Raw genomic sequence first — 24,537 nt, 5'->3', positions numbered from 1 at the left:
TCCGGGTGGACTTAAGGCCTGTCTCTAGGGTTCAGCTGGCCTCCCTTATAAAACAGTGCCAACCCCAGGCAGAGGAGGGGCCATCCCTCTGCTTCAGGTACTCTGCCTTAAGGGGGACGTGCAGTTTCTGGGCCTCCCAGTGAAGCTGCAGGCACCTGGTCCTTCCCTTTGCTCTGAGCAGACCCACGTGTGCACGCGCGTTTGAGATGTGAGCTAACTGTTTGCTTTCTGAACTGCTTCGTTTTCTGCATCTGTAGATCTTTCAGAAACCCCTGATGGAGTCTGAGCTGCTGACAGAAAAAGAGGGTGCTATGATTTTTGTTAACTGGAAGGAGCTGATTATGTGTAATATCAAACTGCTGAAGTAAGCCTCTCTCCTCTAACCCGGCCTTGCCTCGCCCTCTCTGTGCTCACACGCTAGCGCTTCTCTGTGGCCTTGTCCTGTGTCCCCTCCATGCATATCTCCCTGTGTTCTTTCTGCCTCTTCTGCTCATTTCCACTCACAAGCACCAATGCTCATGTTAGCCCCAATGTTTTCTGGAAACACCACCCACATTTTTCACTGCGGAGAGCCAGTTGCCAAGCATCCCAGTTCTTTTACTGTGGTTTTAGAAGTTCCAGAATGTGACTGATGTGGCTCCTGATCCTGACAGGCTCCATCCTGGGGCTTGGGGCAGCCCCACACCCCTTCCCCCAGATCTAGTTCCCATGGGGGAGTGTTGGTCTCCTGAGACATCCTTGCCTCCTGTAGATGGAGAACAGCGGAACTGTTCACTGCCCACGGCCAATGGCATTTCCTCAGGGTAACTCTCCAAGAAGTAGCCTGGAGTGGTTTCTATTTCACTCTGGTTTTAGTTGGCAGAGACAGCTGCAGGGCCAGGGAGAAGGCACTGGGCCAGCGGTCCGGAGACCCGGGTTTGGGGCCCAACTCACTGCCTTTCCTTTCTGAGCCCAAGTTTTCCTGTGCGTACAATGAAGGGATTAGATCACCTTATAATAAAGGTCCCCTCCTGTTAAAAAATCAACAACCTGAAATCTGTGTCTGCCAGGCCCTCATTATAACATCACTTGCCAAGAACACAGACCAAATTTGTGGTGATACAGCCAGTTGGGAGGCAAGGCCACCCTCTCCTGGGCTGGGGGAACCTGTGTCCATCCCTAATCTCTACATTCATGTGATTGGGAAACAGCCAGTTCCTAAAGGTCATCCCTGTGTTGTTCTATGATTTCAGGTCCCCACTTTCTTAAGTATGTTCAGGAGTGCGTAAGGGATGGAGGGAGAGGTGGAAGGTGGATGTGAAGAAAAAATGTAACATCTGCTCTCTCTATCCTCGGGAAGACAGGTCATCCACGATGACCCCAGGGGGTGTTTAGAGAAAGTGTTTCCATTACCCTCCTGGAGGAGGTGTTGTAGAAGCTTCTGAGTGTAGGTCTGGGTCACACTTCTGGGCACAAAGCCCGCTCTTGCCTGCTGGCAGCAGGCCTTCCAGCGGGTCACTTGTTCTATGGGCCTCTGTGCCCTCGTCTGTAAGATGGGGATGGTAATAGTACCCTACCAGGGAGGCTTGTTACTAGGAGCCCTTGGTGGGAGGGACTGAGCACCCCCTCTGGCCTCGGAGAGAGGCTGCCTTGTCCCCTGGGGGCCGGGGTGTTAGTTAACCCCTGAACCTGCAAGTACGAACCCTAAAGTGTTGGAGGCAACTGTTTTAAAATAGACACGAAAGCTTTCTGTTGAAAATATACCCACAAGTTAAAGCCCTTTCCTTGGGCAGCTGTCAGTGGGGGTGGGTGGCAGGTGTGTCTGGTGCTCAAGCGCCCCCTCCCCACACAGGGCTGGGCTGAGACATGCTCAGCATACTGTCCTGTTGTCTTTCCTCTTTCCTGCTCGCATCAGGGAAGCAAAACTTCTTTCTTGAGCTCTGTCAGCATCAGGCCTGCATGCTCCTTCCTCCTGTTAGCACTGATGTGCTCCAGGGTCCTGGTGGTAGGAATTCAGAGGGCTGCCAGAGGTGGTGAAATAAGGCTCAGAGAGGCTGAGTGACTTGACTGAAGTCACACAGAAGGTGAGCTTGTGCCCTGGGCTGCTATGTGGGTGACACCCAGGGCCCCACTGTAGCTTCCATACTGAGCCTGCTCCTGATGGAAAGAACATGGAACCAGGAATTTTTGTCTGAGCTCCAGTTAACTTATTCTGGAGAGCTTTCTTGGGCAGATCACTCTCTGACCCTTTTGGGACCTGTGAAATTGCAGTCATGGTTCGTGCCCTGTCTAGCACACAAGGGTATTCTGAGGAGCGAGGGATATTCATTGGGTGTGCAGCTGGCACACTGTCAAGCGGGGCCCACGTGCATGGTACCACCCCCTCCAGCCCCAGCGTCCCTGTGCTCCATCCCCTTCCGCCTATGACCTGATTAGTTAGTTTCAGTAAATTGGCTAATATTTTCATCTTCCAGATAAAATGTTTAACAGAGCATTCTAGGGTCTTGATTTCTGTTTTTTTCCCCCTTTTCAACATTGTATTATGAAAAATTTCAAACATAGAGAAAAATTGAAAGAATTGTAAGGTGAGCAACCATATTGCAGATTGTACAATGAACATTTTGTTATATTCACTTTGCTGTATAGACTTAATTTCTTCATGCAAATGAATCATCCCACTGAAGGGGAGATATTAGGGCTCCTGACAGGCTGGAAGGGGGAGGCATTTGCAGATAAAGATAATTTAAAGCAGCACTTCTTCGAGGGCTACTGGTATCTGCCACTCCAGATCCAAGGGCCAGCATGGGATTTATCAAACATAAATAAGAAATTAATAAAATGAAAACCAAAAGGGGGGTAACTGGAATATGTGGACTTCCTACTATGATGTTCCTGGTTAGGGGTTAAAATTGATGGTTAGATCTCTTACTAGTGAGCAAAGAGCTGAGTAATTATGTCTTTAATAAACAGAGTAGGACAGAAAGATCTAGAACCTTTTTATATTAAGAGCCAGGCTCAGGCCCCTAGGGACAGCTGTCAGAAGGAATCTCAGAAAGGATGCAGAAGTGAGGAAGAGTCATGCAAACCCAGGTGTTGGAAAATGTTTTTTTTTTTATCAAGATCATTTCCTGCCTGCCTCCTTGGATGGAAAAAAAGAAAAGAAATGAAAGAGCTTCTTCATGGAAAACAAAAAAGTGTTTTTCTTGAACATAAAGTATTTGACTTATGTTCTTTCTAACTTATAAATGGACAACATTTTATTTTAAGTAGAAAACAAATTTAAAAAATCTCAGTGGGTAAAGACAGGATGGGGAGAAAGAAGGAAGAAAGGAACTTGGGCTGGGGGTAGGGCGATGAGGTGGAAAGGGATCTGGTTGTGATGGCAGGAGCAGAGGCAGCTTGAGTGTGGAGGTGGGGCTGCGCACTGCACATATTTTCTCATGCACATGCTTGCAAATTGCAGGCTCCAGAGTCAGGTCACCTGTGTTCTAGGGCTGCCTCTATCACCTATTAGCTGTGTGACTTTGGTCAAGTCACTCAATTGCTTTGTACCTCAGGTTTGCCAATAGCCAATAGGGATAATAAGTAATATACATATAAGACGTGTTTGGCACATGGGACATACTAATAAATGCCAGCTCTTTTGACTGTCCACACTTGGTCTGTGGACCTCAGAGGGTTAGGAGCACTCATTCACCCAACAGACATTGAGCACTCTTTGAGATGTTTGTTAGTTGATTGATTACTGACATAGGTCAAGGCCTCAAACCTGTAAACCTTTATATGAGATTATGAATCAGTTATCAAAAGGCACAGCTGCAGCAGCTGAGTCATGTGACTCTCAAGCCTGGTGACAGCCTCTGTTCAAACTCATCCAAGCTGTCCCCATGAGTCTTGCCTGTGCAGTAGAACATCCCAGAAGGATCCAACAGCTGAAACTAACCAGTGTCTGGTCATAATAGTGGCCTGACTGACTATAGGAGTACATAGTAGGGGCCTGCCTCCTGGTTGGACAACTTTAGTCTACAGTCCAGAACCCAAAAACTGGTTTAATTTCCAAAAAACAGTGGTGATATGTGTGTGATATTTCTTCTCCTTTTTTCTTTTTTACCCATTATTTAAAACAAAGGGAGGGAAAGGTAGATAGTCCTTTTATTCCCTTGCAGAAAGATTATTTTGTTACTCATAGAAAAATGATGGAATGATGGAATTTCTTCCTGTGTCATCTGTAGCAAGCTTTAACATGGCTATTTTGGGCTCTGGGCTCCCAGAGTTGGTGGTAATTTCACCTTTGAGCCAATTGCTACACGTTGGGAATATTTTGCATCAACTCTCCTCAACAGGCAGTGGCCATCCAGCCATCCTGAGAGTACCATGCTGCCACGCCTCATCCCCCAGGCAGCCAGTGCTGACTGGCACCTCTTCCCACAAGGCATCTGCTTGAGGTGGAATCACTAACCATTCAGATCACAAAGCTTATTGTCTCTAAACTTTCTCTCCTTGGCTTGCTTTCCCAGTCCAAGGACTTTTTCTCTAGTCCAAAATGAAAATAAAAGTGATCTGAAGTATTAAAGCCTACTACAATATCGTAAAGCTTCCTTGGAATTATATAGCCCTACCCATATCTCAAGGGCTTCTCCAGTGTGAAAGCAGCCAAAGAAAGTCATGGTAATATCCTCCCAGCCTTATGTTAAAATCATATGTCATACCATTCTTTTCCATCCATCCATCCATCCATCCATGTATGACCACTAAGGTAGGCAGAACACATGCATGGCCTCCTATGTTGTGCTCCTGCCCTCATAGTGTATTGCTATCCTTGCCATGTAGAAGCTCAGCCCTTTGCCCATCTTCTAGATGCTGGAGTTAGAGGTTCATGCATTAGAGTTGGAGAGATGGTGTGCCCAGTCCTGCAATGGCGCTGAATACTCAGAGCGCAGCTGAACCACAGAACAAAACTTTCCAGTACCCTGAGGCCCCTTTCAGCTTCTAGGGTATAAATTATTTGGGTTCATTGGCCCAGTGTCATATTAATAGGCTTCTCTGTTCAGAACTCCTCTTAATCCAGTCAACTTCAAATTAGCCACAGCAATGAAGCAGTGAATGGCACGGATAGTTCAGACAACCATTTGTACCTGGCTTTGGTGAGCATATGGGATTATTTTTCTGTGGCAGTTGATATACCATCTTAATTATGTTCTGTTTAGTCTGAAAATGGGCCTCCATGTCCCCTGGCAAAAGCAGCTTTCCCAGGGTGCCATTGGCCCCAGAAACACGTTTAGTTCTGATGCCATACAAGCCTGGAGCGTTCCCACAGATAATGCATGAACTGGGACATCAACATAGGGATCCTGTCTGAGTTTAAGGAGTTCATATTTATCATAAGGAAAAAATTGTTTTTATGCTAACTTGTTCAGCACGTAATTAAAAAAAAAAATTTTATTCCTAAGAGCCAGCAAACAGCTATCATGCCAAAGAAAAATGACCCAGTGATACCTCTCTGTAGTACTAGACTCATGTCTTTTTCTTTTCCTTGTCTTCAAAATAGAATGCTTAGTGGCCCTTGGGTTTGTGTTCTCACACACATTCTGTTTCTGTGCAATCTAGAAGTGTGCCGTGTCACTGTGAGTTGGTGTGAAGGCGGGAGGCTCACTTTCCGTGTTCCCATGCAGAGCGCTGAGGGTTCGCAAGAAGATGTCTGGAGAGAAGATGCCTGTGAAGATGATTGGTGACATTCTGACTGCCCAGCTGCCGCATATGCAGCCCTACATCCGCTTCTGCAGCTGCCAGCTCAATGGGGCTGCCCTGATCCAGCAGAAGACAGACGAGGCCCCCGACTTCAAGGAGTTTGTCAAAGTAAGGCTGTGCCAAGACCTCGCCCACCAAGTGGCAGGCATCAGGCAGCTGGGTGTGTGGGGAGCTAATTCAGAAGGCATTATTCAGAATCTGTGGTGTTATTTGGAAGCAAGTCTTAAACTTCCATTTCATTTGCCAGGCTTCCCAGAGCAGGCAGGTCTCCGGTTTCTGATTCTGCTCAATATGAGCACCCACCATTTGCTGATCGCTTCCCTTCACCAGCAGAGGGAATGGCCAGGAACCCCAGTGGACCCTTTGCTCCTTTCTCAGGTGGTTCTTGATGGGCTCTGTCTCCAGGAAGCCTAGGGGTGTGAGTGTGGGGTGCTGGGACCTCTGTGTCCAGGGATAACAGGGGTCTAGAGAGCTGTGTGTCCACCAAAGGCCCTTTGGCGGGGGTTGAGGGGTAGGCCCCATGCTGTTGGAGGTCCTGGGACCTGGACCTGCTGCCCCGGGACTTGGCCTTGGCCGTAGTGGTCCCTGCTGACCACAAGGTCCCCTCAAACAACCTCAATTCTCCCAAAGGAAAAAAAATAGGAAGATAATAAAATAACTTCTCTTAAACAGGTACATTTGGATTAATAGACAACAAAATAATAACAGTAATGACAGTTTATCTTGTTATCTCATTCATTTTGGGGGCAGGCCACTCCCAGCTGCCCAGTAGTTGTGTTCATGGAGTAAAAGTGTGGCTTTGGTGGCTGCAGTATCACAAATGCTTGTTCTCCCTTTTCCCCCTGGTGTTTCTCAACATTAAATGCTTTGTTTGCTACAAGGAACAGAATGCTCTCCACAAGTCATTCTAAAGGCATAAACATTGCTAAGAGGTGGCCTAGGGTGGGCTGGAGGCTGGGGAGTAGAAGATGGGCTGCCAGGCACCACAGGCCACCTGGGGTTTCAGCCCAGGGCCGGGTCCTCCCTGGGCACAGGCAGGATGAGCTCATCACTGGACACACTTGAACTTCAGGGAAATGCTGACACCACCCAGGGCAGGGGTTAGTTTCCCTCCCCTTATCACCTCTCCTTGCCCCATTCCTGCAGGAGTGCCAGCCGCGAAGGATTCCTGGAATAATCATGTCCACAGCTGGGGCAGGGGCAGGTGTGACAGTTCCCTGGGCTTGGGGCCCAGGTCGGTTGTGGCGACTGCCCATTTCTAAGGCATTAAACCTGGCCAGAGCCTTTGAGAGCTAAGTCACCATATTACCCCTGTGACTTACCGATAAGTTTGGGGTAGAAGGACTCTTGTCCTCTAGTCAACTTGACAAATGTTGTGGGAAGAGAGACAGGGAGTCTGCAGTCTCCCAGATTGGACTGCTGACTCCTCATGTCTCAGCTCTGTAGTCCCCACCCGGCCTAGGGCTCCACCCGAACTAGACAATGAGATCCAGCCCTTCCAGTATCTTTGGGACTTAAGGGAATTTTTATTCTGACTCCATAGTCTTGTGACTCTTATTCCTGGGGATGTTGTAGTGTTTCTGAAAATATCCAGAAGAAACATTCTCTGTAAAGCCAGAATCTCATCTCCATAAGTAAGAAACCAGTGTCCATGGAAGGTCCATTGAATCTGGACACCAGGGGTTAACCCTAGTAGCTGAGCCGCGTCCATGGGGCTCCCGTTCTCCAGCCGAAAAGGGCCTTGTCTTGGACTGGGGTGACTAGTCAGACCCTGCCCACTCCAGGCTCCCAAGTTGTCGTCCAGATAAATGATATGATGTGACAGGTGGGGAGTCCTAACTAACATCAGCATTGATGTCACTGACTGGATTTTCAGATTTCTAAAGGACATTTAAAAAAAGTCTCTTATTTCAGAGATTGGCAATGGATCCTCGATGTAAAGGAATGCCACTCTCTAGTTTCATACTGAAGCCTATGCAGCGGGTAACAAGATACCCACTGATCATTAAAAATGTAAGTACCTGTCTCACCTTTTCAAGTGGAAGAATGCCTTCTCAGCATTTCAGGAAACCCGGATCATGAGCAAGTTCCCCAGCCACATACCTGGCATCTGTTGAGTAGAAATCATATACCAACAGGATGCTGGAGGCATCTGCTTGGTAACTCTGAAAGAAAAGCTGTTTATCATGAAAGCACTAATAATACATAGCCTTCTGCTGTGCAACCAAGTGGCTTCCACCTTGTAAGTCAGAAAATGAAAGGTCATTTCTTGACTTTTTACCTAACACGGGCATGATGCCTTTCTAGTTTGATTTTCCTAACAAGAAAGAGAAATATAATTCCTATCACCCATCTTCAGAAAGCCACGGTGAGATACCCTATGTAAATATAAGGATGGTTTTTCTCCTGTGACTTCAGAAAGCCAATAGCAAAAGAAAAGAAAAAAATTAGGGTCTCAGTGTCCCCATCTCTAAAATGAGTGAGCAGACTTAGACATCCTCTGGGCCTGTGGTTATATGACCCCAGGGAGGATAGCTCCCAGGGGGATGTTTTAGATCTTGTTCCTTTTAATGGAGAATTTAGAAACCCAGGTAGGGGCACTGGTGTGCTCACAACTCCTGGGCTGTTACTGCCTGTTGGGTCTCTCAGTGGCAGAGTCAGGAAATACATGTATGTATATATATTCATACATATATATTTATATATACATGTATGTGTACACACATATGTTTATATTTATTTCTAGGTCAATTGATGCATATTAAAGCCCATGAGTTCACAATGATACTTCCCATTTTTAATCTAATACCATAGAATTTATTCTAGCCTTCCCCCTTTCTGTATGTATAACTCCCTTCTGTATAAGAAGCCTGGCTCTCATCTCAACATGTTTACTGATTGGTTCAATCCCCTCATTTGTAACACATCTCCATCTCATGTGAGCCATCTCCTCAGTCCCACCTTGGTGGCTGGACCCCACAGAATATATTGTGGCCACCTTGGCTGAGTTAAATAGTTTTGAAAGCAGCTTTCAACCTACTGCTTCCTCTCTGTGAACTTGACAGTTACTGTTTAATCAGCCCAATACTCACTCTCTCTTTCTCCTCTTTTTATTCCCTATTCTGCACTTTTCATCCCTGTGACTTTTTTGTTTCATAATTTGGGAAGTTTGTACCTCTTTATCCTCTCCAGCTATTTTGTCCAGCACCCTGCCTTCTTCCCTTATGGCAGCCACCAGTCTATTTTCTGTGTTTATGAGTCTATTTCTCTTTAGTTTATTTGTTTGTGTGTTTTATTTTTAGATTCCACATACAAGTGAAATTAAATGGTATTTATCTTTCTCTTTCTGTCTTATTTCATTTGGCATAATATCCTGGAGGTCCATCCATGTTTTCATAAATATATATATACACACATATATACACCATAATCTCTTTATTCAGTCTATGTATATCTGTTCTATATATTATTCTACACATATATTCAATATATTCCATTCTATTTAGATAGATAGATAAATGGATATATATAATCTCTATATATCCATATATCTAGATAGATATATATATATCTATATATAGAGAAAATGGAATATTATTCAGTCATAAAAAAGAAGGAAATCTTGCCATTTGTGACAACATGGATGGACCTCAAGGGCATTATACTAAGTCAAATAATATAGAGAAAATACCATATGATCTCTCTGATATGTAGAATCTAAAAAAAAAATTAAAAAACCCCAAGCCTGTAGGTAAAGAGAACAGATTGGTGGTTGCCAGAGGTGGAGGTGGGAGTGGGAGTGTGTGGCAGAAGAGGGTGAACTACTTCTGTTTTTTGTTTTCTTTAGCTTAAATAACTTGAAAAAAGAAAGCTAAAAATAAATGTATTCACACAAGCCAGCTCTGTGGGCTCCCATTCTAGAGCAGTAGTCATCAGCTTGGCTACATATTAGAATCACCTGGAAAGTTCTAGAGAATTCCTCTGTCTGAGTCCCCAGGGATTCTGATCTGGTCAGGGATAAGACATCAGGATTTTTCAGGGAGATGCTAATGTACAGCCAGGATTGGCCCAGAAGTTACAGTTGCTGCTAGAGATAATTGGTGGACATACAGGACCCAGCATGTGTGTTTTCCCTGAATTGGGTGCTTACTTAGGACTTTAAAAAAAAGTATACCTTTGAGATGGGAATCTGAATTATTTGTATGTGGACAAGGCCTGAGCAGATACACTCTCATGTTCCTAGTACAGTCCAAAGGTGCACTGGTGCCTTTCCATGTTCTTTGGGTTTTTCTTTGTGATGACTGCTTTTAGTGCCTTCAAAGACCTTTGAGAATCTGATGGTAACTGCACCCATTTATTGAGTACCCTCTAAGGGCCAGATGCTTTGCAAACTGCTTTACATATCAAACAAACTTTATGAAGGGGGGGTGTTACTAGTATTCCATTTTTCATATGAGGAAACAGGCTCAAAATATTTATATGGCTGGCCCATATTGTGGCTGGTCAATGAGCAGGGAGTTTAACCCAGAGGGTCTAGCTCCATAGCTGGCACTTTTAACCTCTGGCTTGGAATGGTCTATCCAGAAGAGCATACATTTACTCAGCTGCACCCCTTTGCATGCTTTTGAAGAGGTGGGCAGACACCTGTAGTGTGCATGGACCCAGGGAAGAGACATCCCTAGGGGGAAATCCGTGCAGGCGCATTATTGCCCTTGCTGCAGCCACTGCCCTCCTCATACCCAAGTATAGATAATGTGGCATCCCTTATCCCCAAAGGGGACTCTACCAACAAGGAATGGCCATCATGCTCCCTGTCATTGCTGTGGTGGGTGCTCAGAGCTGCAGCTGCTCATGTGGGCAACGTTCAGGAAAGGTATGTGCCATGCTTTGTCTCCCCTGGGACCTGGCACTCAGGACAGTGAACCCTAGGCTCACACACACTACCTAAGGTTGTTGTCTTCTGTTCTATGTAGATCCTAGAAAACACTCCTGAAAACCACCCGGACCACAGTCACTTGAAGCATGCCCTGGAGAAGGCAGAGGAGCTATGTTCCCAGGTGAACGAAGGGGTGCGGGAGAAGGAGAACTCTGACCGGCTGGAGTGGATCCAAGCCCACGTGCAGTGTGAAGGCCTGTCGGAGGTAGCTGCCTTCGGGGTGGGGCCTGGGCCTCCTCGGGCTGAGCCTTGGCAGCTGGCCTGAAGGAGGATGAACCATCCTCTCCAGCCCACCGCGGGCTAATTCTCCAGCTGCTGCTTTTCTGCTGCTTAATCTACCCATTGAGTTTTTTATTTCAATGACTTTTGTTACCATTTCTAGCAGTTCTATTTATGTTCTCAAATCTGCTGTTTTCTTTCTTGTGTCTTGTTCATTGCACAAATGGCCATGCTGCTCATTTATTTCCAGACACATTTTAAACATATTACCTGTATATTTCAAATCAGGTAATTCCAACATTTAAAGTTACGGAGCTCACTCTTCTGTTTTGTAGTTTCTGCAGGCTTTTACCACACATGCCTGTTTCTCTGTATGTACTATGATTTTTGATTGTGAGCTTAATGCTGCTCTTGCATCTTTACCTGAGGGACCTTTGAGGTCTCACGCTGCACTCCTGATGAGAGGACTTCTGCCAGGATGACCCTCAGTTAAATGTGGACGGGTTCTTGCATCACACTAGTGTGTGAATGATGGTTGTGAACTCGCGTGAGAGATGCTCGGTCGTTACAAATTCTCCCAGGCATTTTTAACCCCTTCATTTTTATCCCCTTCATTTTTATCAGGGTCAAAAATAAGCAAGTCTTTCTGTTCATCCCTTCTGTGCTTGAGTTCACTTGTCTTTCTTCCCCTGGGGTCCAGCATTTTGTGAAGCTGTCATGTTAGGTCCCTCACCTCATGGGGGCCCTGGGTACACCACATGTCTCCTGCAGCCCCACCTGCCTTTAAAGTGGATGCTGAAGGTCACCAGATTCAGGAGGGTCTCTCAGAGCAAAAGCCAGCTTGGGGGCCTGTTTATCTGTTGGGGTTTACATTTCATTCTGGTTTTGGCCTCTGTAAACTTCTTACTTTTATTTTTTACTCCCTTGCTTGTATGTAAAAGGTACATTTTTATATTTTCCTTGCTTTTAAAGATTTTCTGTGGATGAGTCATTATCTAGATAGTCCACCATATTGCTAGAAAGAGAAGTCTCTCCTCGAGTATTTAATTCTCTTCTTGTCACTTACCTTCCCTTCAGTTTCATTCATTCTCTCTGCCTGTTTTCTCTCTTTCTGCTTTGGTACACACACATGCACACGCACACACCATTCACTTGAGTTTACCGGAATGCTCAGGCAGAATGTGTCTGCCTCATCCTCTCTCCTGTGGCTTCTTCCTTGTAACGCGCCTCAAAGGCTCTCACTGCCTGAGGAAGTCACCACCACTGGTTCCTTCTCTGCCCTGCCTCTGTTGTGCTTCAGTATAGGTGTGGGATGAGCAAAATTGTGGGAGAAACCCTGTGGAGACCAAGGTGACAGAAGTGGGCTCCCATTTTGCAACTTTGCATGGATGTGCAGTCCGGGGCCATTCGTCGGCTGGTTGGCGGACTCATTCATACCTTCACTCATCAGTAAGCATTTACTAAGCACCTGCTCATGTGCCATTCTCAGTCCTAAACACTAAGGACATGAAATGCAGTGAGACGCGGCCTCCCCCTCAAAGAGCCTACAGTCCTGCATGAGGCTGGGGGCTTAAACCAATGTTTACAACAAAATGTGAGGACTGATGAGGAAGACTCGGTGCAAGTGCTGTGGGAACATGCTGCGCGGAGGAAGGGACAGTTGTGGAGGGACTCAGGGATGCACTGGGGAAGGTGACCCTTGGCTGTGTGTTGAAAGATGAAGATCTCTATGCAGGAAAGAATTCTGGGGGAGGGCATTTCCGTGGAGGACACAGCCCAGCAGGGCACTGGTGAGAAGTGGAGGGCAAGAGGTGGGAAGGCTTTAAAGCAAGGGAAGCCAGGGTGAGGAAGGCCTGGTGTCATTCAGAGGGGTGTTCACTCCATCCTGACAAAGGTGGAGCTGAACAAAGCCCCGAGTCTGTCGGGCGGAAATGCTGCCATGGCAACGTGCTCTTGGGAAGGCGCCTTCCCCAGTATCACAGCCGCAGTCAGCGGAACAGCACGAGGCCTGGCTTTCACCTTAAAGCACTAAGAATAAAATGAACTCTGGTCGTTTGGGTTTGGGGGCTCTTGGGCCCTCTTTGAAACAGATTGCTGTCCTTCCTTGTGACCAGCCTCACCTCACTTTTGCACAGCAACTTTCCTTCTGTCTGTATGGTGCTCACCGTCACAGAAAGGGGCCTGCTGGCTTCTGCCTCCTGGTCCAGTCCTGGACACACACCAGTGGTTAAGTTTCAAATAAATGCTGCCTTCAGCATCCTTGTCTTAAGACAGAGACATGTACAGACTGTTCCCAACTCACATATATTCAGTGTTAGCCTGGCCAGTTGGAGGCCCCAGACTTTGAATATGAATAGATGGACATCCCCTGTAGGCAGTCCAAGTTGCTTTCTCTGGATTCATTATCTGTCCCCAAGTGGCTTGAACTTTCTCAGTAAGCGAAAAGGGCTAGATTGATCTTGAGACTCCTGTTCAGAGTACAAAGGGGTGCAGAACATCCTTTGAAGGCTCCCAGTGGGGTATCACCTTGAGTCTTTTGGGCTCCCTCAGAAGCCTGGTGGGGCCCTAAAGGCCCTCCTTCCTCCTTGGGCCTGAGAGGTGGGTGAAGTGGCCACTCTTCCTTGAGGCCTGTAGGCCTCCAGTCGTAGAGGCATTGCTGATCCTTTCTCCCACATTGGAGGCCGATGGGAGGCCACCAGCCTCTCTTGTCTTAACAGATAGTCTCCTTGGGGAAACCTGTGGGGTCTGTAGCGCTGGACAGAGCCTTGGCCGTGAAGGCCTCTGGACGGGCTTCCCTCTGGGGCACGAGTGCAGCAGGTGGGACTGGGAGGGTCTGACACCCGCCTGTATCACAGCGCTGCCTGGGCACAGCTGCGGGCGGCCCTGCCCTCAGCCCCTACCCCTGCTGTCAAAAAAGGGGGCCTCAGTGGGGTCGTGTTTGCCTCAGTGCCCCTCTACCCCTTTTGAATCTGCTCACATGGGATGGCAAAGCCACCTCCAAGGTCTGGGAGGTGGCAGGGAGAGAGCCGCCCCTTTACTCTTCAGGACGTGTGCCTGGTGGGGTTTAACGACACCAGTGCGGTGTCTGTTCTGTTGGGCTTTGACGTGTCTCTCAGCACTGCCAAGGTCTGCAGCCACCCGTGTGCCAGGGGCCTAGCTCCACCTTGGAAAGTAGCGTGCAGTCTGGGGGAGCTGGGCAGAGGGGCTGAGGCTTTCCAGGAGTGCAGAGACCCGCGTGAGACCCGGTGGAGGCACCGTCGGAGCTGTTCATGCGCCCTCTTGCGCCCACCCTGCACACAGCACACACTCATCTGGGTGGGAGAGGGCCGAGCATTTTCTTCTTGTCGCCCAGTTTTCCCAATAAATTAAAGGGAGAAGGGACCCAGTGACCCTGAGACGCCTAAGAAAAGCATTAAGAATTTTAATCAAGATGGCTTTGGGCACTAGGAGTCCCCCTTTGGCTGACTTTGACTTCATGGCCCTGAAAGCACCACCTGACGTCCTCAAAGCCATCCTTGACTAGAGCCTGAGCTGCGGGCCCGCTGGGGCCCAGCCTCAGGTTCTCATGGAGCCCACCTGTCGATGCAGAACAACCAAAATCAAACAATGACTTCAGTTCATTGTGTCTTCTTTGGGTTTTGTTTTCCTTTCTCAGCAACTTGTGTTCAATTCAGTGACCAACTGCTTGGGGCCACGCAAGTTTCTGCACAGTGGGAAGCTCTACAAGGCCAAGAGCAACAAGGAGCTGTACGGCTTCCTCTTCAATGACTTCCTCCTGCTCACCCAAACTGTAAAGCCCTTGGGCTCTTCTGGTACCGACAAAGTCTTCAGCCCCAAGTCTAACCTGCAGTATAAAATGTACAAAACTGTAAGTCTGACTCCAGATTGCAGCATCAGGGTTGATGTTTGGAGGAGAAGTTTCCAAAAGGAGTTGATGTATTAGCAGGGTTTGGGGGCCATGATGTAGAGAAGGCGAACAGCGGGGGGCCAGGGCGTAGGGTGGTCACAGTGGTGTGGTGCCGGGGCTGTCAGAAAAGGAGCAATGCTCAGATGGATTGATGGAACATCTGTTAGCTGCTCAATGGCTGCTGCTGCTGTGGGTTCCCCAGACATGGCGGAGGCACACCCTACCCTCGCTGGGCTCACGGTCCACTGTGTAGATGAGGCAGGCGTGGGAAAGCTTGAGACCAGAGCTCATTTGCCCAACTTCCAAACAGTCCCAGATCCCCCTCCAGACTTCTCAGGATACCTTGAAACATCTGTGCCCCACCTTTCTGGAAAAAGCCAAGCTAAACAGTGGAGAACTTCTCTAAGCTGTTTATTTGGTCTGCTCCTATGTACATGGCTGTTTTTGTTTTCCTAAATGGTCCATGTGGGAGTGTTTTTACAGAAGAATTTTCTCTGGAGCAGCAGTTTGCCTTATTCTGGGAAAACGAACAATGTCCTTAAGTAGATGGTTACTAGCAATTCTGTATGAAACTCTTTGGAGGGAATTGCTTGGAGATAAAGTTGGTGGAGATATTTGCTGATTAGGATCTGCTATGCAAAAAGCAGATGAGTCACTTCTTCTGAAGGACTCAAAAAATACCTGCCAAATGGAGGGAGGGTATCCATATTTATAATTTACAATATGTGAAAGTTAATATTAACACAAAATTGTTATTCTGGTAGCGTTTACTGGAACATATGCACAAACATACCTTCAACCTCAGTCTGGTTTACTGCAGAATGCACACACACACACACAATTTAGTTTACTGCAGTATGTGTCCACAAGCAGGCACACACACTCACAGTTTGCTGGGACTTACAGACACCCATTCTGGTTTTATAATGCCTGTACCTTCTTTTTCAGCCTATTTTCCTAAATGAGGTTCTAGTAAAATTACCCACTGACCCTTCTGGAGATGAACCCATTTTCCACATTTCCCACATCGACCGAGTCTATACCCTCCGAGCAGAAAGCATAAATGAAAGGTAAGACCTGCCACCTCCCTGGCACTGGGCACCCGGGTTCCACCAGGTGCAGGACGTTTAATTAATCAGCAGGTCCCAGCAGTCCCTGAGTTGCAATACCACAGCCTCTGGCTGGAGGGGGTGGGGGAGGTGTTAATACTTTTTTCCAGAGCTTCTCAGAAGTTTCATATCTGGCATGAATTTTTCAAAATAAGATGAATTGAAACACATTTTGCTTGATAATTTTTTAAAAGAACTTTCAGCATTCTTTGAGACAAATGGAGCATCTCAGGTTTCCTAAGGTTTCCTCAGGTAGTAGAAACCAATAGGACAGTGACTTGGGGATTAACAGGACCACCCAGACCTGATCCCCTCCTCAGCTGTCTCCCTGGGGCAAACATTCTGGCTCCTACAGCTGCGGGGGTTTTGTTTCAATCATGTCTTCAAGACTCTGCCCCAGAGCCAAACGAAACAGATTACTTTCTGAAGGGTGAACTTTGACACAAGGCCAACAACATTCCAAAGAGCATTTGTGCCAAGCAAGAAAACTGGCCAACGTTATAGCCTGTGTGTTTCTCCAAAAACTGAAGATGAAAACATCACGCCCAACTGCTCCCCCTGGAGTGGGTTTGCTTTTTCATGTAATGTGGTTCCCTATCTGGGAAATGGTTTTTGTTCTTCCCATGGATGATTTAGTAAGAGAGACCCTTCTGGCCCTGTTGGGTCTAAGGAAAATATGTGACGCTATTCAGTAAGACCAGAAGAGGAGTTACATGCTATCTGTTGGCACCCATATCGGCATTTACCATAGATCCTCTTGCATGGGGACACCAGTGTAGGTCTGGAGAACATCAACAAAAGTGTTGCTCATGCCTTTTGTATTAATGGTAGGAATAATTGTTAGCTGTATGTGACATAAAACAAGACTTGCTTTCCCAAATTTTTGTTGTTAAAATCAAATCAAAGCAAACAGAGTCCCAGAAACTGAATTTGAACAGACCCGACGCCTTTTCCCTGAGTTCTGTTTGGCACCTTTCTGTCTTTTCCTTTCCCAGGACAGCCTGGGTGCAGAAAATCAAAGCTGCTTCTGAACTCTACATAGAGACTGAGAAAAAGAAGCGGGAGAAGGCATACCTGGGTAATGCATCACTCGGTGGCGCAGGCCGTTGTCTCCTGCACAGCTGGGGCACAGATCCCCCATGGCTGGGTCTCGAATCCTTAGAGCTGGAAGATGGGCCTGGCGGTAGAGGTGAGGCCTGCCTGAGATGGGATGGAGGTGCGAAGAGGTCAGCCAGCAGAGTGCAGGAGTGGGGTGGCAGGCCAATTCCAGGAGCAAGGAAGCCAGAGTGTAAGGAGAGGAGGGGTCCTCCAGGACACAAGGGGATCCGGATGCAAACAGGGATGGGAAAGGGGTCAAATCGAAACAAAGCACGTTGTGTTGATTTCCTGCCTCTACAGTCCGTTCCCAAAGGGCAACAGGTATCGGAAGGCTGATGGTGAACGTCGTCGAGGGCATCGAGCTGAAACCCTGTCGCTCCCATGGTAAGGACTGGGAGGCGCCTTGGCCCCCGACAGCATGGGAGCCTTTTCTGCATTCTCCCCACCCGGCTTTACATGAGATGTGCTATCTTCATCATCCTAAATTTCCTTCCAGAATTGGTGTTTCTAGCACACTTTAAAATCCTAGAGTTAAAAAAAATCTTTTCCACCATTTTGCTTTCCAGAGGGATCCGAGTGGCTGCCTTTCACAGTAGATGTGACGCAGTCTAAGCCATAAGCAAAGAAACAGGGAAGGCCCACTTTTGAGGGCCACTAATCTAATTATTTGTTTAGGCGTTGTAAGTATTTTGAAGTATCATAGTCTATGATGCTAAATTGTGGGAGTTCTCACCTGAATTTTCCATTTTATGCTACTTACCAAGTGTGGCAATGGGGGGGGGGAGTGAAAATAAGGGGTGCAGAGGGAAGGTGGATCTCCCTGTGGCTAGGACCCCACCATGCTGTGCCCGGAAGAGCCTGCAGCCAGGTGGGAGTTGAGCAGGCTCTGTTCACTGTAGGAAAGAGTAACCCGTACTGTGAGGTGACCATGGGCTCCCAGTGTCACATCACCAAGACGATCCAGGACACTCTGAATCCCAAGTGGAATTCCAACTGCCAGTTCTTCATCAAGGACTTGGAGCAGGAGGTCCTTTGCATCACCGTGTTCGAGAGGGACCAGTTCTCTCCAGATGGTGAGTAGCGAGTAGCTGCCCGAGTTGCCCTTCCTCCTTCCCTGTCACTTGGCTTTCATGGGCAAATGTTTCTACCTGGGAACTTGGTGCCCAGAAGTCCTTGTGCTTCCCTCTGGAGAGATGAGGTTGGCACAAACTCAGCCTGCCCCAGAAAGAGGCCTTCAGGGGTGCTGGGGCATCTCGGAGAAGGCGGCTGAAGCATGCTTGGTCTGCAGCGGTGCAGGTGGCCTAGACCATGACCATGGTAACCACGCTTCCCCAGGGCAGGTGCCAAGGGGTTCTTCCGGAGCCTCAGCCCAGTCCTTCAGTCCTTGGCCAGAGGCCATGCTGATGATGGGGAAAAGTAGCCAGTTGAGCAAGAATGTGAGTCCACAACAGGTGTGGCAGAATCAATTGGTGTCCTTTGGGTGATGTTTCTGGTTAATTAAAGGGATGGAATTGTATTAGATGGTTCATCCCTTCAATCAGCTTTCTGTTTCTGCTTTGAGCCTGGAAAAGAATGGGTCTGGCCAGTAGTTTCAGGAAACTGTCTCTTCCTCACCCCAATAAGAAGGAGAGAGTAAATTAAAGATAATGGTCTCAACTTCATTGTATTCAAAGGAGCATGATTAAGTGCTAGGAGTGAGTGTCTAATGTTAGGCTGACATTGATCTGTACAAGGCTGACATTATTCTGTGTGGTTTTTGTCTTTTAGTACTTTTTTCCCCTAAAAATTATGTTGGTTTCAGGTGTAAAACACAGTGATTTGACAATTATAGACATTACTAAATGCTTACCACAGAAAGTGTCTTTCGGTACTTTTATATGAATGGCCCCATTGAGCCTTAGGTACTATTGGTTATTGACAATGTTAGAGCATGGCCAGAACAACCTGACTGGCATGTCTGGGTTCTTAACCACTGTGTTTCATTGTCAGTTTTTATTCTGATAAGTGAAGGTTTGAGGTTGGATTGCTGTTTTTTAATTGGGAAATATCATGACACAATGACAAGTCTACTTAGGTATGAATGGAATATCCTAGTGTTGTTCTCACATCAGAGATTATTCCCATGACATGCACATGGGGCAAAACAAACCTGTATCTGTCCACAAAAAAATAATCCCCAGGTTTTGAATGAGAACTCTGAAAGGAGGCTGTCTGCTGTATAGGGGTGCCTGGGTCATAGTACACCCCAATAAATGACTGTTGAATGAATAAATGAAAGAGGTCATGGTCTGGAGGCCCACTGAACACCGTGGTGTGTGTACGTAGCATTGAAAAAAATTTTCAAACACGTTCATGTCCATTCTCAGACTGACACTCCATCGCTGATAAAACGTGGTGTTGAGGTGGTTGCGGGAGGGTTGCTGGAACCATGCGGCTCCTGTGCTGTTGCCTCCTCTCGGCCCTCGCATTTGCTCTCTGGCACGTGCATAAGGGCAGTAGAAGGGCCACCATCCTCAACTTTTCTGAAAGGGATGTGACATTGCAAAGTGTGCTTCTGTGACAACCCCTGGGAGAAATTACTGTCCAATTTTTGTCCCAGAAATAGTTGTCTTTGTTGGGTGATTTTAAATTTCCCTTACATCGCAAATTGTGCAGCTGAAACAACATCTGGTTTTGCATCCCAGGAAGCCAGTAGCCCTTTGCAGCTCCCCAGGTGTGGGGAGGTCGTGGCTGGAGATTCTAGCTCCTTCCAGACTCTCCTTTGTCCTCACCCCAGCGTCCTTTCCTTTTCAATCCACTTAAAAATTTTGCCCTGTCTTTGCAGTTCATGGATTCCTACCAACTGAGCTGACTCCCTTTTGGAGAAAGGGAGAGCGTAACATTTCACTGGGGAATTCCCAGTGTGCCAAATCTCAAGGAGAAGGAATTCTCTCTCTGAGCAGGGTCGTTTGTTCTCCTTTCAGATTTTTTGGGTCGCACGGAGATCCGTGTGGCTGACATCAAGAAGGACCAGGGTTCCAAGGGTCCAGTTACAAAGTGTCTCCTGCTGCACGAAGTCCCCACAGGCGAGATTGTGGTCCGCTTGGACCTGCAGTTGTTCGATGAGCCATGAGGAGCGGGCCCAGGGCAGTTTGGCAGAGTTCCAGCCTAAGGCAGCGGATGTCGTCTGCAAAGGGGATTGCTGAAGAGCATCGATGGGTGTCCAGCCCCAGGGCAATGGGACAGTGCAGACAGGCCCCTCAAAGCTTCCAGGAATGACTCTTGACAATCCTTCCCCCAAACAATTTCCCATTTTATGAAAACAAACAAACCAATGAACCGAGTTTTCCTTTGTCCTCACTGTGGGTCTCACCATGGCTTCTGCGGTCTTCTGACCCCGTAGCCCCCAGCTGCATTTGGCGGGGAATCTGGCCCATCTCTGGGCTTGAGGCATGGGTCTGGGTACCGTAAATTAATGCAATGTCTGTAGTTTTGGAGCACTCATGTAACCCACCTATTTCTTACGTCCACCAGCCCCCAAGTAGTCCCCTTGACCTATGATGCCTAGTCTTGGTGTGTTTAGAAATAATTATGAAGGTCCTGTCATTGCTTTAGAATCTCATTCCCCCACTGGGACCTTTTTGGAATGCTGCCCTGCATCTGATCACTTGGGGAGATGGTCTCCTGATCAGATACTGAGCTAACTCTTTGAAGAGCTGGTCCATGGAAGATTCCAGCAAGTAGATAGATAGAGCCCACCAGGTCTTTAATTGATAGATGTCAATGAAAACTATCACTGGTTGCTATTAGGTGATTCAATTATGATTTCCACCATGCTTGGAAGATAATGAAGGAAGCTCTTCATTCACAAAGTTATATTCTTTTGGATTAGATCACCAAGGGTCACCGGAAAGGCTACTGTACAATGTCATTGGGTCCTGGTTGCCAGCCCAGATGGAAAATCGTCGTTTGGCTTGAAGGTCCTGAGATGCTTCATGACAAGAGTAGTTGCTGGTGACCACCTCTGAGCCTGTTCTTGGTTGAATGTGTTGGATCTTGACTGTCAGGGGAAATTTCAGCAGCTGTTATTGGTATGTTCCCAGAAAAGGCACCCCTCGGTGTGCAAAGGAAGAGTGACAGTCTAGAAGCAGGGTGGAAGGGTGTGAAGGGCCTCCATGGTGTTGGGGGAGACCTGGGGGTATGCGAGGCCTGCAAGCCCAGGGAAGAAGAATTCCTCCCATGCTCCTCCATGCACAGCCCGCCTCTCTGCGACGGAAACACACATTACTGTTGCCAGAGTCAGGAGTGTATGACCACATGCCAACCTCTTCGGTTTGAATTCTTTGATTTTTTTCCTTAAATGCCAGGAGATAGGCTGGTTAACGAGATAATAACTTGATTTGCTAATGAAAAGTGTGGGTCGTATTTTGTTCGCATATTGATGTTCTCATAATCCCAGTCTGTTGTGGTCATGAAATGTTCTTTGCATGTTCTCTTGGTCCCAGAGTCCAGCTTTCCTGTGTTAGAGGGTTCTCTCCTATCGTAGGTCCTCAGAATTGAATTAGGGTTGTAGAAGTGCTTTAGAAATGGTAGTGTCAGCATAGTGGCCGAGCACCTACTTTGCTGGGAATGGAATGCATGGTGTCATAATTTTCCTTAAGAGCCTTGTCATATTTCAAGTGATTTTAAAACTGTGTGTGTTGGAAAGGGCAACAAAGTTTACATTTCATACTTTTAAGAAACACTTTATTATTTATTTATTGAAGATAGTGTAGAATTTTGTATCAAGAACAACAAACATAAGTATTTTTTAAAACAAGCAGATACACTGTTTAGTTAGAAACTTTCACCTGAACACTGGTATAGACCAAGTTTAGCTTCAGGCACACATTTGTTTACCACTTCCCAGCAGAGAACATGGTTAAAACACTTTAAGTTTATATTTTTTGATGTTGTTACAGAACTGTTTTAAATTAAATCTATAAATAGACATACAGCTCATGCTTTCCTATTTCTAGAAACAATAGTTTGTTCAGTGTGTTTGTGAAAGACATGATACTATAGCAGAAAAACAGTATTACGTATGTAAATGGATGTCACTATTCCAGTCCCTTTCTTTTCCTGTTCCTTTTTCTTTGTTGGCCATCTTTGTGTGTTCATGTTGGGCATCGCCATTCATGCAAGACCCTTTTAGGTCCCCCAGGCCCCCCACTCAGAGTCCCATTATTAGAATTAATGTATTATGAAGAAGCAATATGAGAGTCTTTTATCCTAATTGACTATATTGAGCACCCCTGGGCTGCTCCTCCTTCAGGGACTCAGTTCTGGACTAGTGTCCTTGGACTCACTGGTGGGATTTGTAATGTGATCAGTTGTACTTAGGGATGAGCCAGCTGGCCCTCGGATGCTTCTGTGACTCATGATGCACGTTGGGGGATAGAGCCTCAGGCCTCAAAGTCTTTGACCTCTGTTCCTTCACTTCCACCTTTATGGCTGCCCGCATCATGTCATGGAGCTGAAACGTCCCTTTCTGATGGGCAGCCCATCTCCTAGCTCTTGGCTTTTAAATGCAGGGTTTCTCTAGGTCACTGCATCCGGGCACTCAGATCCCAGCTGTATGGATGTTCCTGCAGCCTTCCCTTCTCTGAGCCACACTAACCTCCTCTGGCCCAACAAGGGGCTCTTCTGTCCACAGAGCTGTGCGCTCAGGACAGGATCCTCAGGATGCGGCTTCCTCAGAGACCAGCTGCCCTAAAGGGACGATCCATATCCCCGTCCTTCTGGGGCAGGGGCTGTCTGGCAGACATTGTCCCCCCTGGCAGTCAGGGGGGCACCATTATCTCCTGGAACCTGGAGGGTGTTCATTCAGATCCAAGGCTCGCCTGACATAGGAAGAAGGACCTCTCCAGGCTAGGGTCACAGGGAAATTGGGATCGGACTTCCTTGTTTAATGGTCCTCTGCCCTCTGTTACTGTCCTCAGATGGCAGAGGAGAGAACTGTGCTCCAAAGAACATTAACGTTAAAAGGAACATTTTTTTCTTTGCCTTTTGAACAACTTAAGCCTGATCGAAGTGTATGAAAGTAACTCATGTCATCTGTCTGAGCAGCACAGAGTTTAGCTGGAAAAAAAATCCCATCCAAAAATGATAAATTGATCATCCTGTCTCGGTGACCTGGTATTCAGTGCTGGGTGTCCTCCTGGGTGGAAGTGAGGTCAAGGGACTAGGTGCTGACCACCAGGGAAGGACAGTTCTGTGCCTACCATATAAGGTGGGGCAGGTCGGCAGTCTCTCTGGGAGCTGGCTTGTCAAGCATAAAGGCACTGCCCATTCAAAGCGGGAGCGTTCTAGAATCCCATAGAGTTGGAGAACATGGGGGGTTGGATCAGGTGCTTCTGGTTTCATTTGAAAGGTGGTGATCTTGGAGTGTATTTTAGAGTTTGCTCATCCTTTGTATGAGGACAAAATACTTCTCTACTCCAAACTGCCATTTCCTAGTCGGTTGGTGTTCAGAACTCATAAGGAGAAAATCTGTGTGTGTGACACTTTTAAGAGTTTCCACTGGAAAGAGCAAGTAGGTTATTTCCATTCCTTTAGGCTCTTTTTTCTGGTGCGCTTGGAGTTACCATTGCAGCAGTGAGCACTTTGAAATAGACATGTGCATACCTGACAGGTATCAGGGTCACTTCAGACTCGAGGAGTACGAGAGTAGAATGGCTCTACTTGCTCCAAATGGACTTGCTTTGCGCAGTTGGAGCCTCCTGTGCCCCAGAGGGGATGAAGAAGACAGGTGAGTATGGGTGTCTTGCTATGCTTGTGGGAATAGCCTCAGTTTCTACCAGGCCAAAGTGTAATCAGGAGCACCAGAGACCAGCGACCTGGTGAAGCCCTCAGACGTGATCTGAGCCACCCTAAGAGGGTGTTGGTATAAGTGACACCTCCTCCCTGCGCCCTAGGGCGCCAAAATGCCTGCAGGCCTCCCCCTACTGCTGGGGATGGTCTAGTTCTGTGGCCGAGACTCACCTGGCAGGGCGCTGAGCCATGTTTTATGGGGCCCACTTAGTATCGTGTAAGTAGAGTTGGCATGTTTACTGTACTTGGAAAGCAGCCATTTGAGTTAGAGGACAGGAATGTTCTAGAACTGTTTCCTTACTTCATTGTATCAGATCCAGCATATGCTTGTAGGTCATCAGGCTCTACTACGGTACATAACCTGATATCTTCAGGAACCAGAATCTATTCCTGATAAGCATGGAAAACTCATTCCGCATGGAGGATAGAACACATCCAGCAGGTCTCTATCTTGGGAGCATCAAAACCCAGGTGCCAACACATTTGAAAGTCCTATCTCTGGGTTGTGATCTCTCAGTAACATACCTGACAGTGCTAATAGTGCACTGTTTTACAGGGCGTCCTCATCCAGGGTCACGTTGCCCTCCCAGGGACTGGAACGCAGCAAGAAGGGGGCCTGCCCCTGTGCTTTTCATGGCCTCATTGTAGATCTAATTTTAAGTCATTTAAATGACATCCAACACGTGCAAAAACTTGTCTCCACCTCCAAA

The 24,537-nt window shown here is 47.2% G+C and overlaps 1 protein-coding gene across 10 annotated transcripts in view; it reads left to right on the top strand.

Annotated features, from left to right (window-relative positions):
* Window positions 1-23,661, top strand: part of ITSN1 (intersectin 1) — a 223,426-nt gene extending 199,765 nt beyond the window's left edge. For 9 of the 10 annotated variants that reach the window (XM_073231403.1, XM_073231404.1, XM_073231405.1 and 6 more), the window contains 10 exons: window positions 258-364; window positions 5,652-5,835; window positions 7,642-7,740; window positions 10,701-10,868; window positions 14,538-14,750; window positions 15,738-15,859; window positions 16,894-17,087; window positions 17,297-17,380; window positions 17,896-18,069; window positions 19,960-23,661. In XM_073231403.1, the coding sequence (XP_073087504.1) occupies window positions 258-364; window positions 5,652-5,835; window positions 7,642-7,740; window positions 10,701-10,868; window positions 14,538-14,750; window positions 15,738-15,859; window positions 16,894-17,087; window positions 17,297-17,380; window positions 17,896-18,069; window positions 19,960-20,108 (1,494 nt within the window). In that variant the 3' untranslated portion in view covers window positions 20,109-23,661. The remainder of the gene's footprint in view (window positions 1-257; window positions 365-5,651; window positions 5,836-7,641; window positions 7,741-10,700; window positions 10,869-14,537; window positions 14,751-15,737; window positions 15,860-16,893; window positions 17,088-17,296; window positions 17,381-17,895; window positions 18,070-19,959) is intronic. The other variant, XM_037014679.2, reaches the window with a different exon arrangement.
* The last annotated feature ends 876 nt before the right edge of the window (window positions 23,662-24,537 follow it).

This window comes from Manis javanica, chromosome 3, assembly GCF_040802235.1.
Source record: "Manis javanica isolate MJ-LG chromosome 3, MJ_LKY, whole genome shotgun sequence".
Classification (NCBI taxonomy): domain Eukaryota; kingdom Metazoa; phylum Chordata; class Mammalia; order Pholidota; family Manidae; genus Manis; species Manis javanica.
This window is presented reverse-complemented; position numbering and strand designations above follow the sequence as displayed.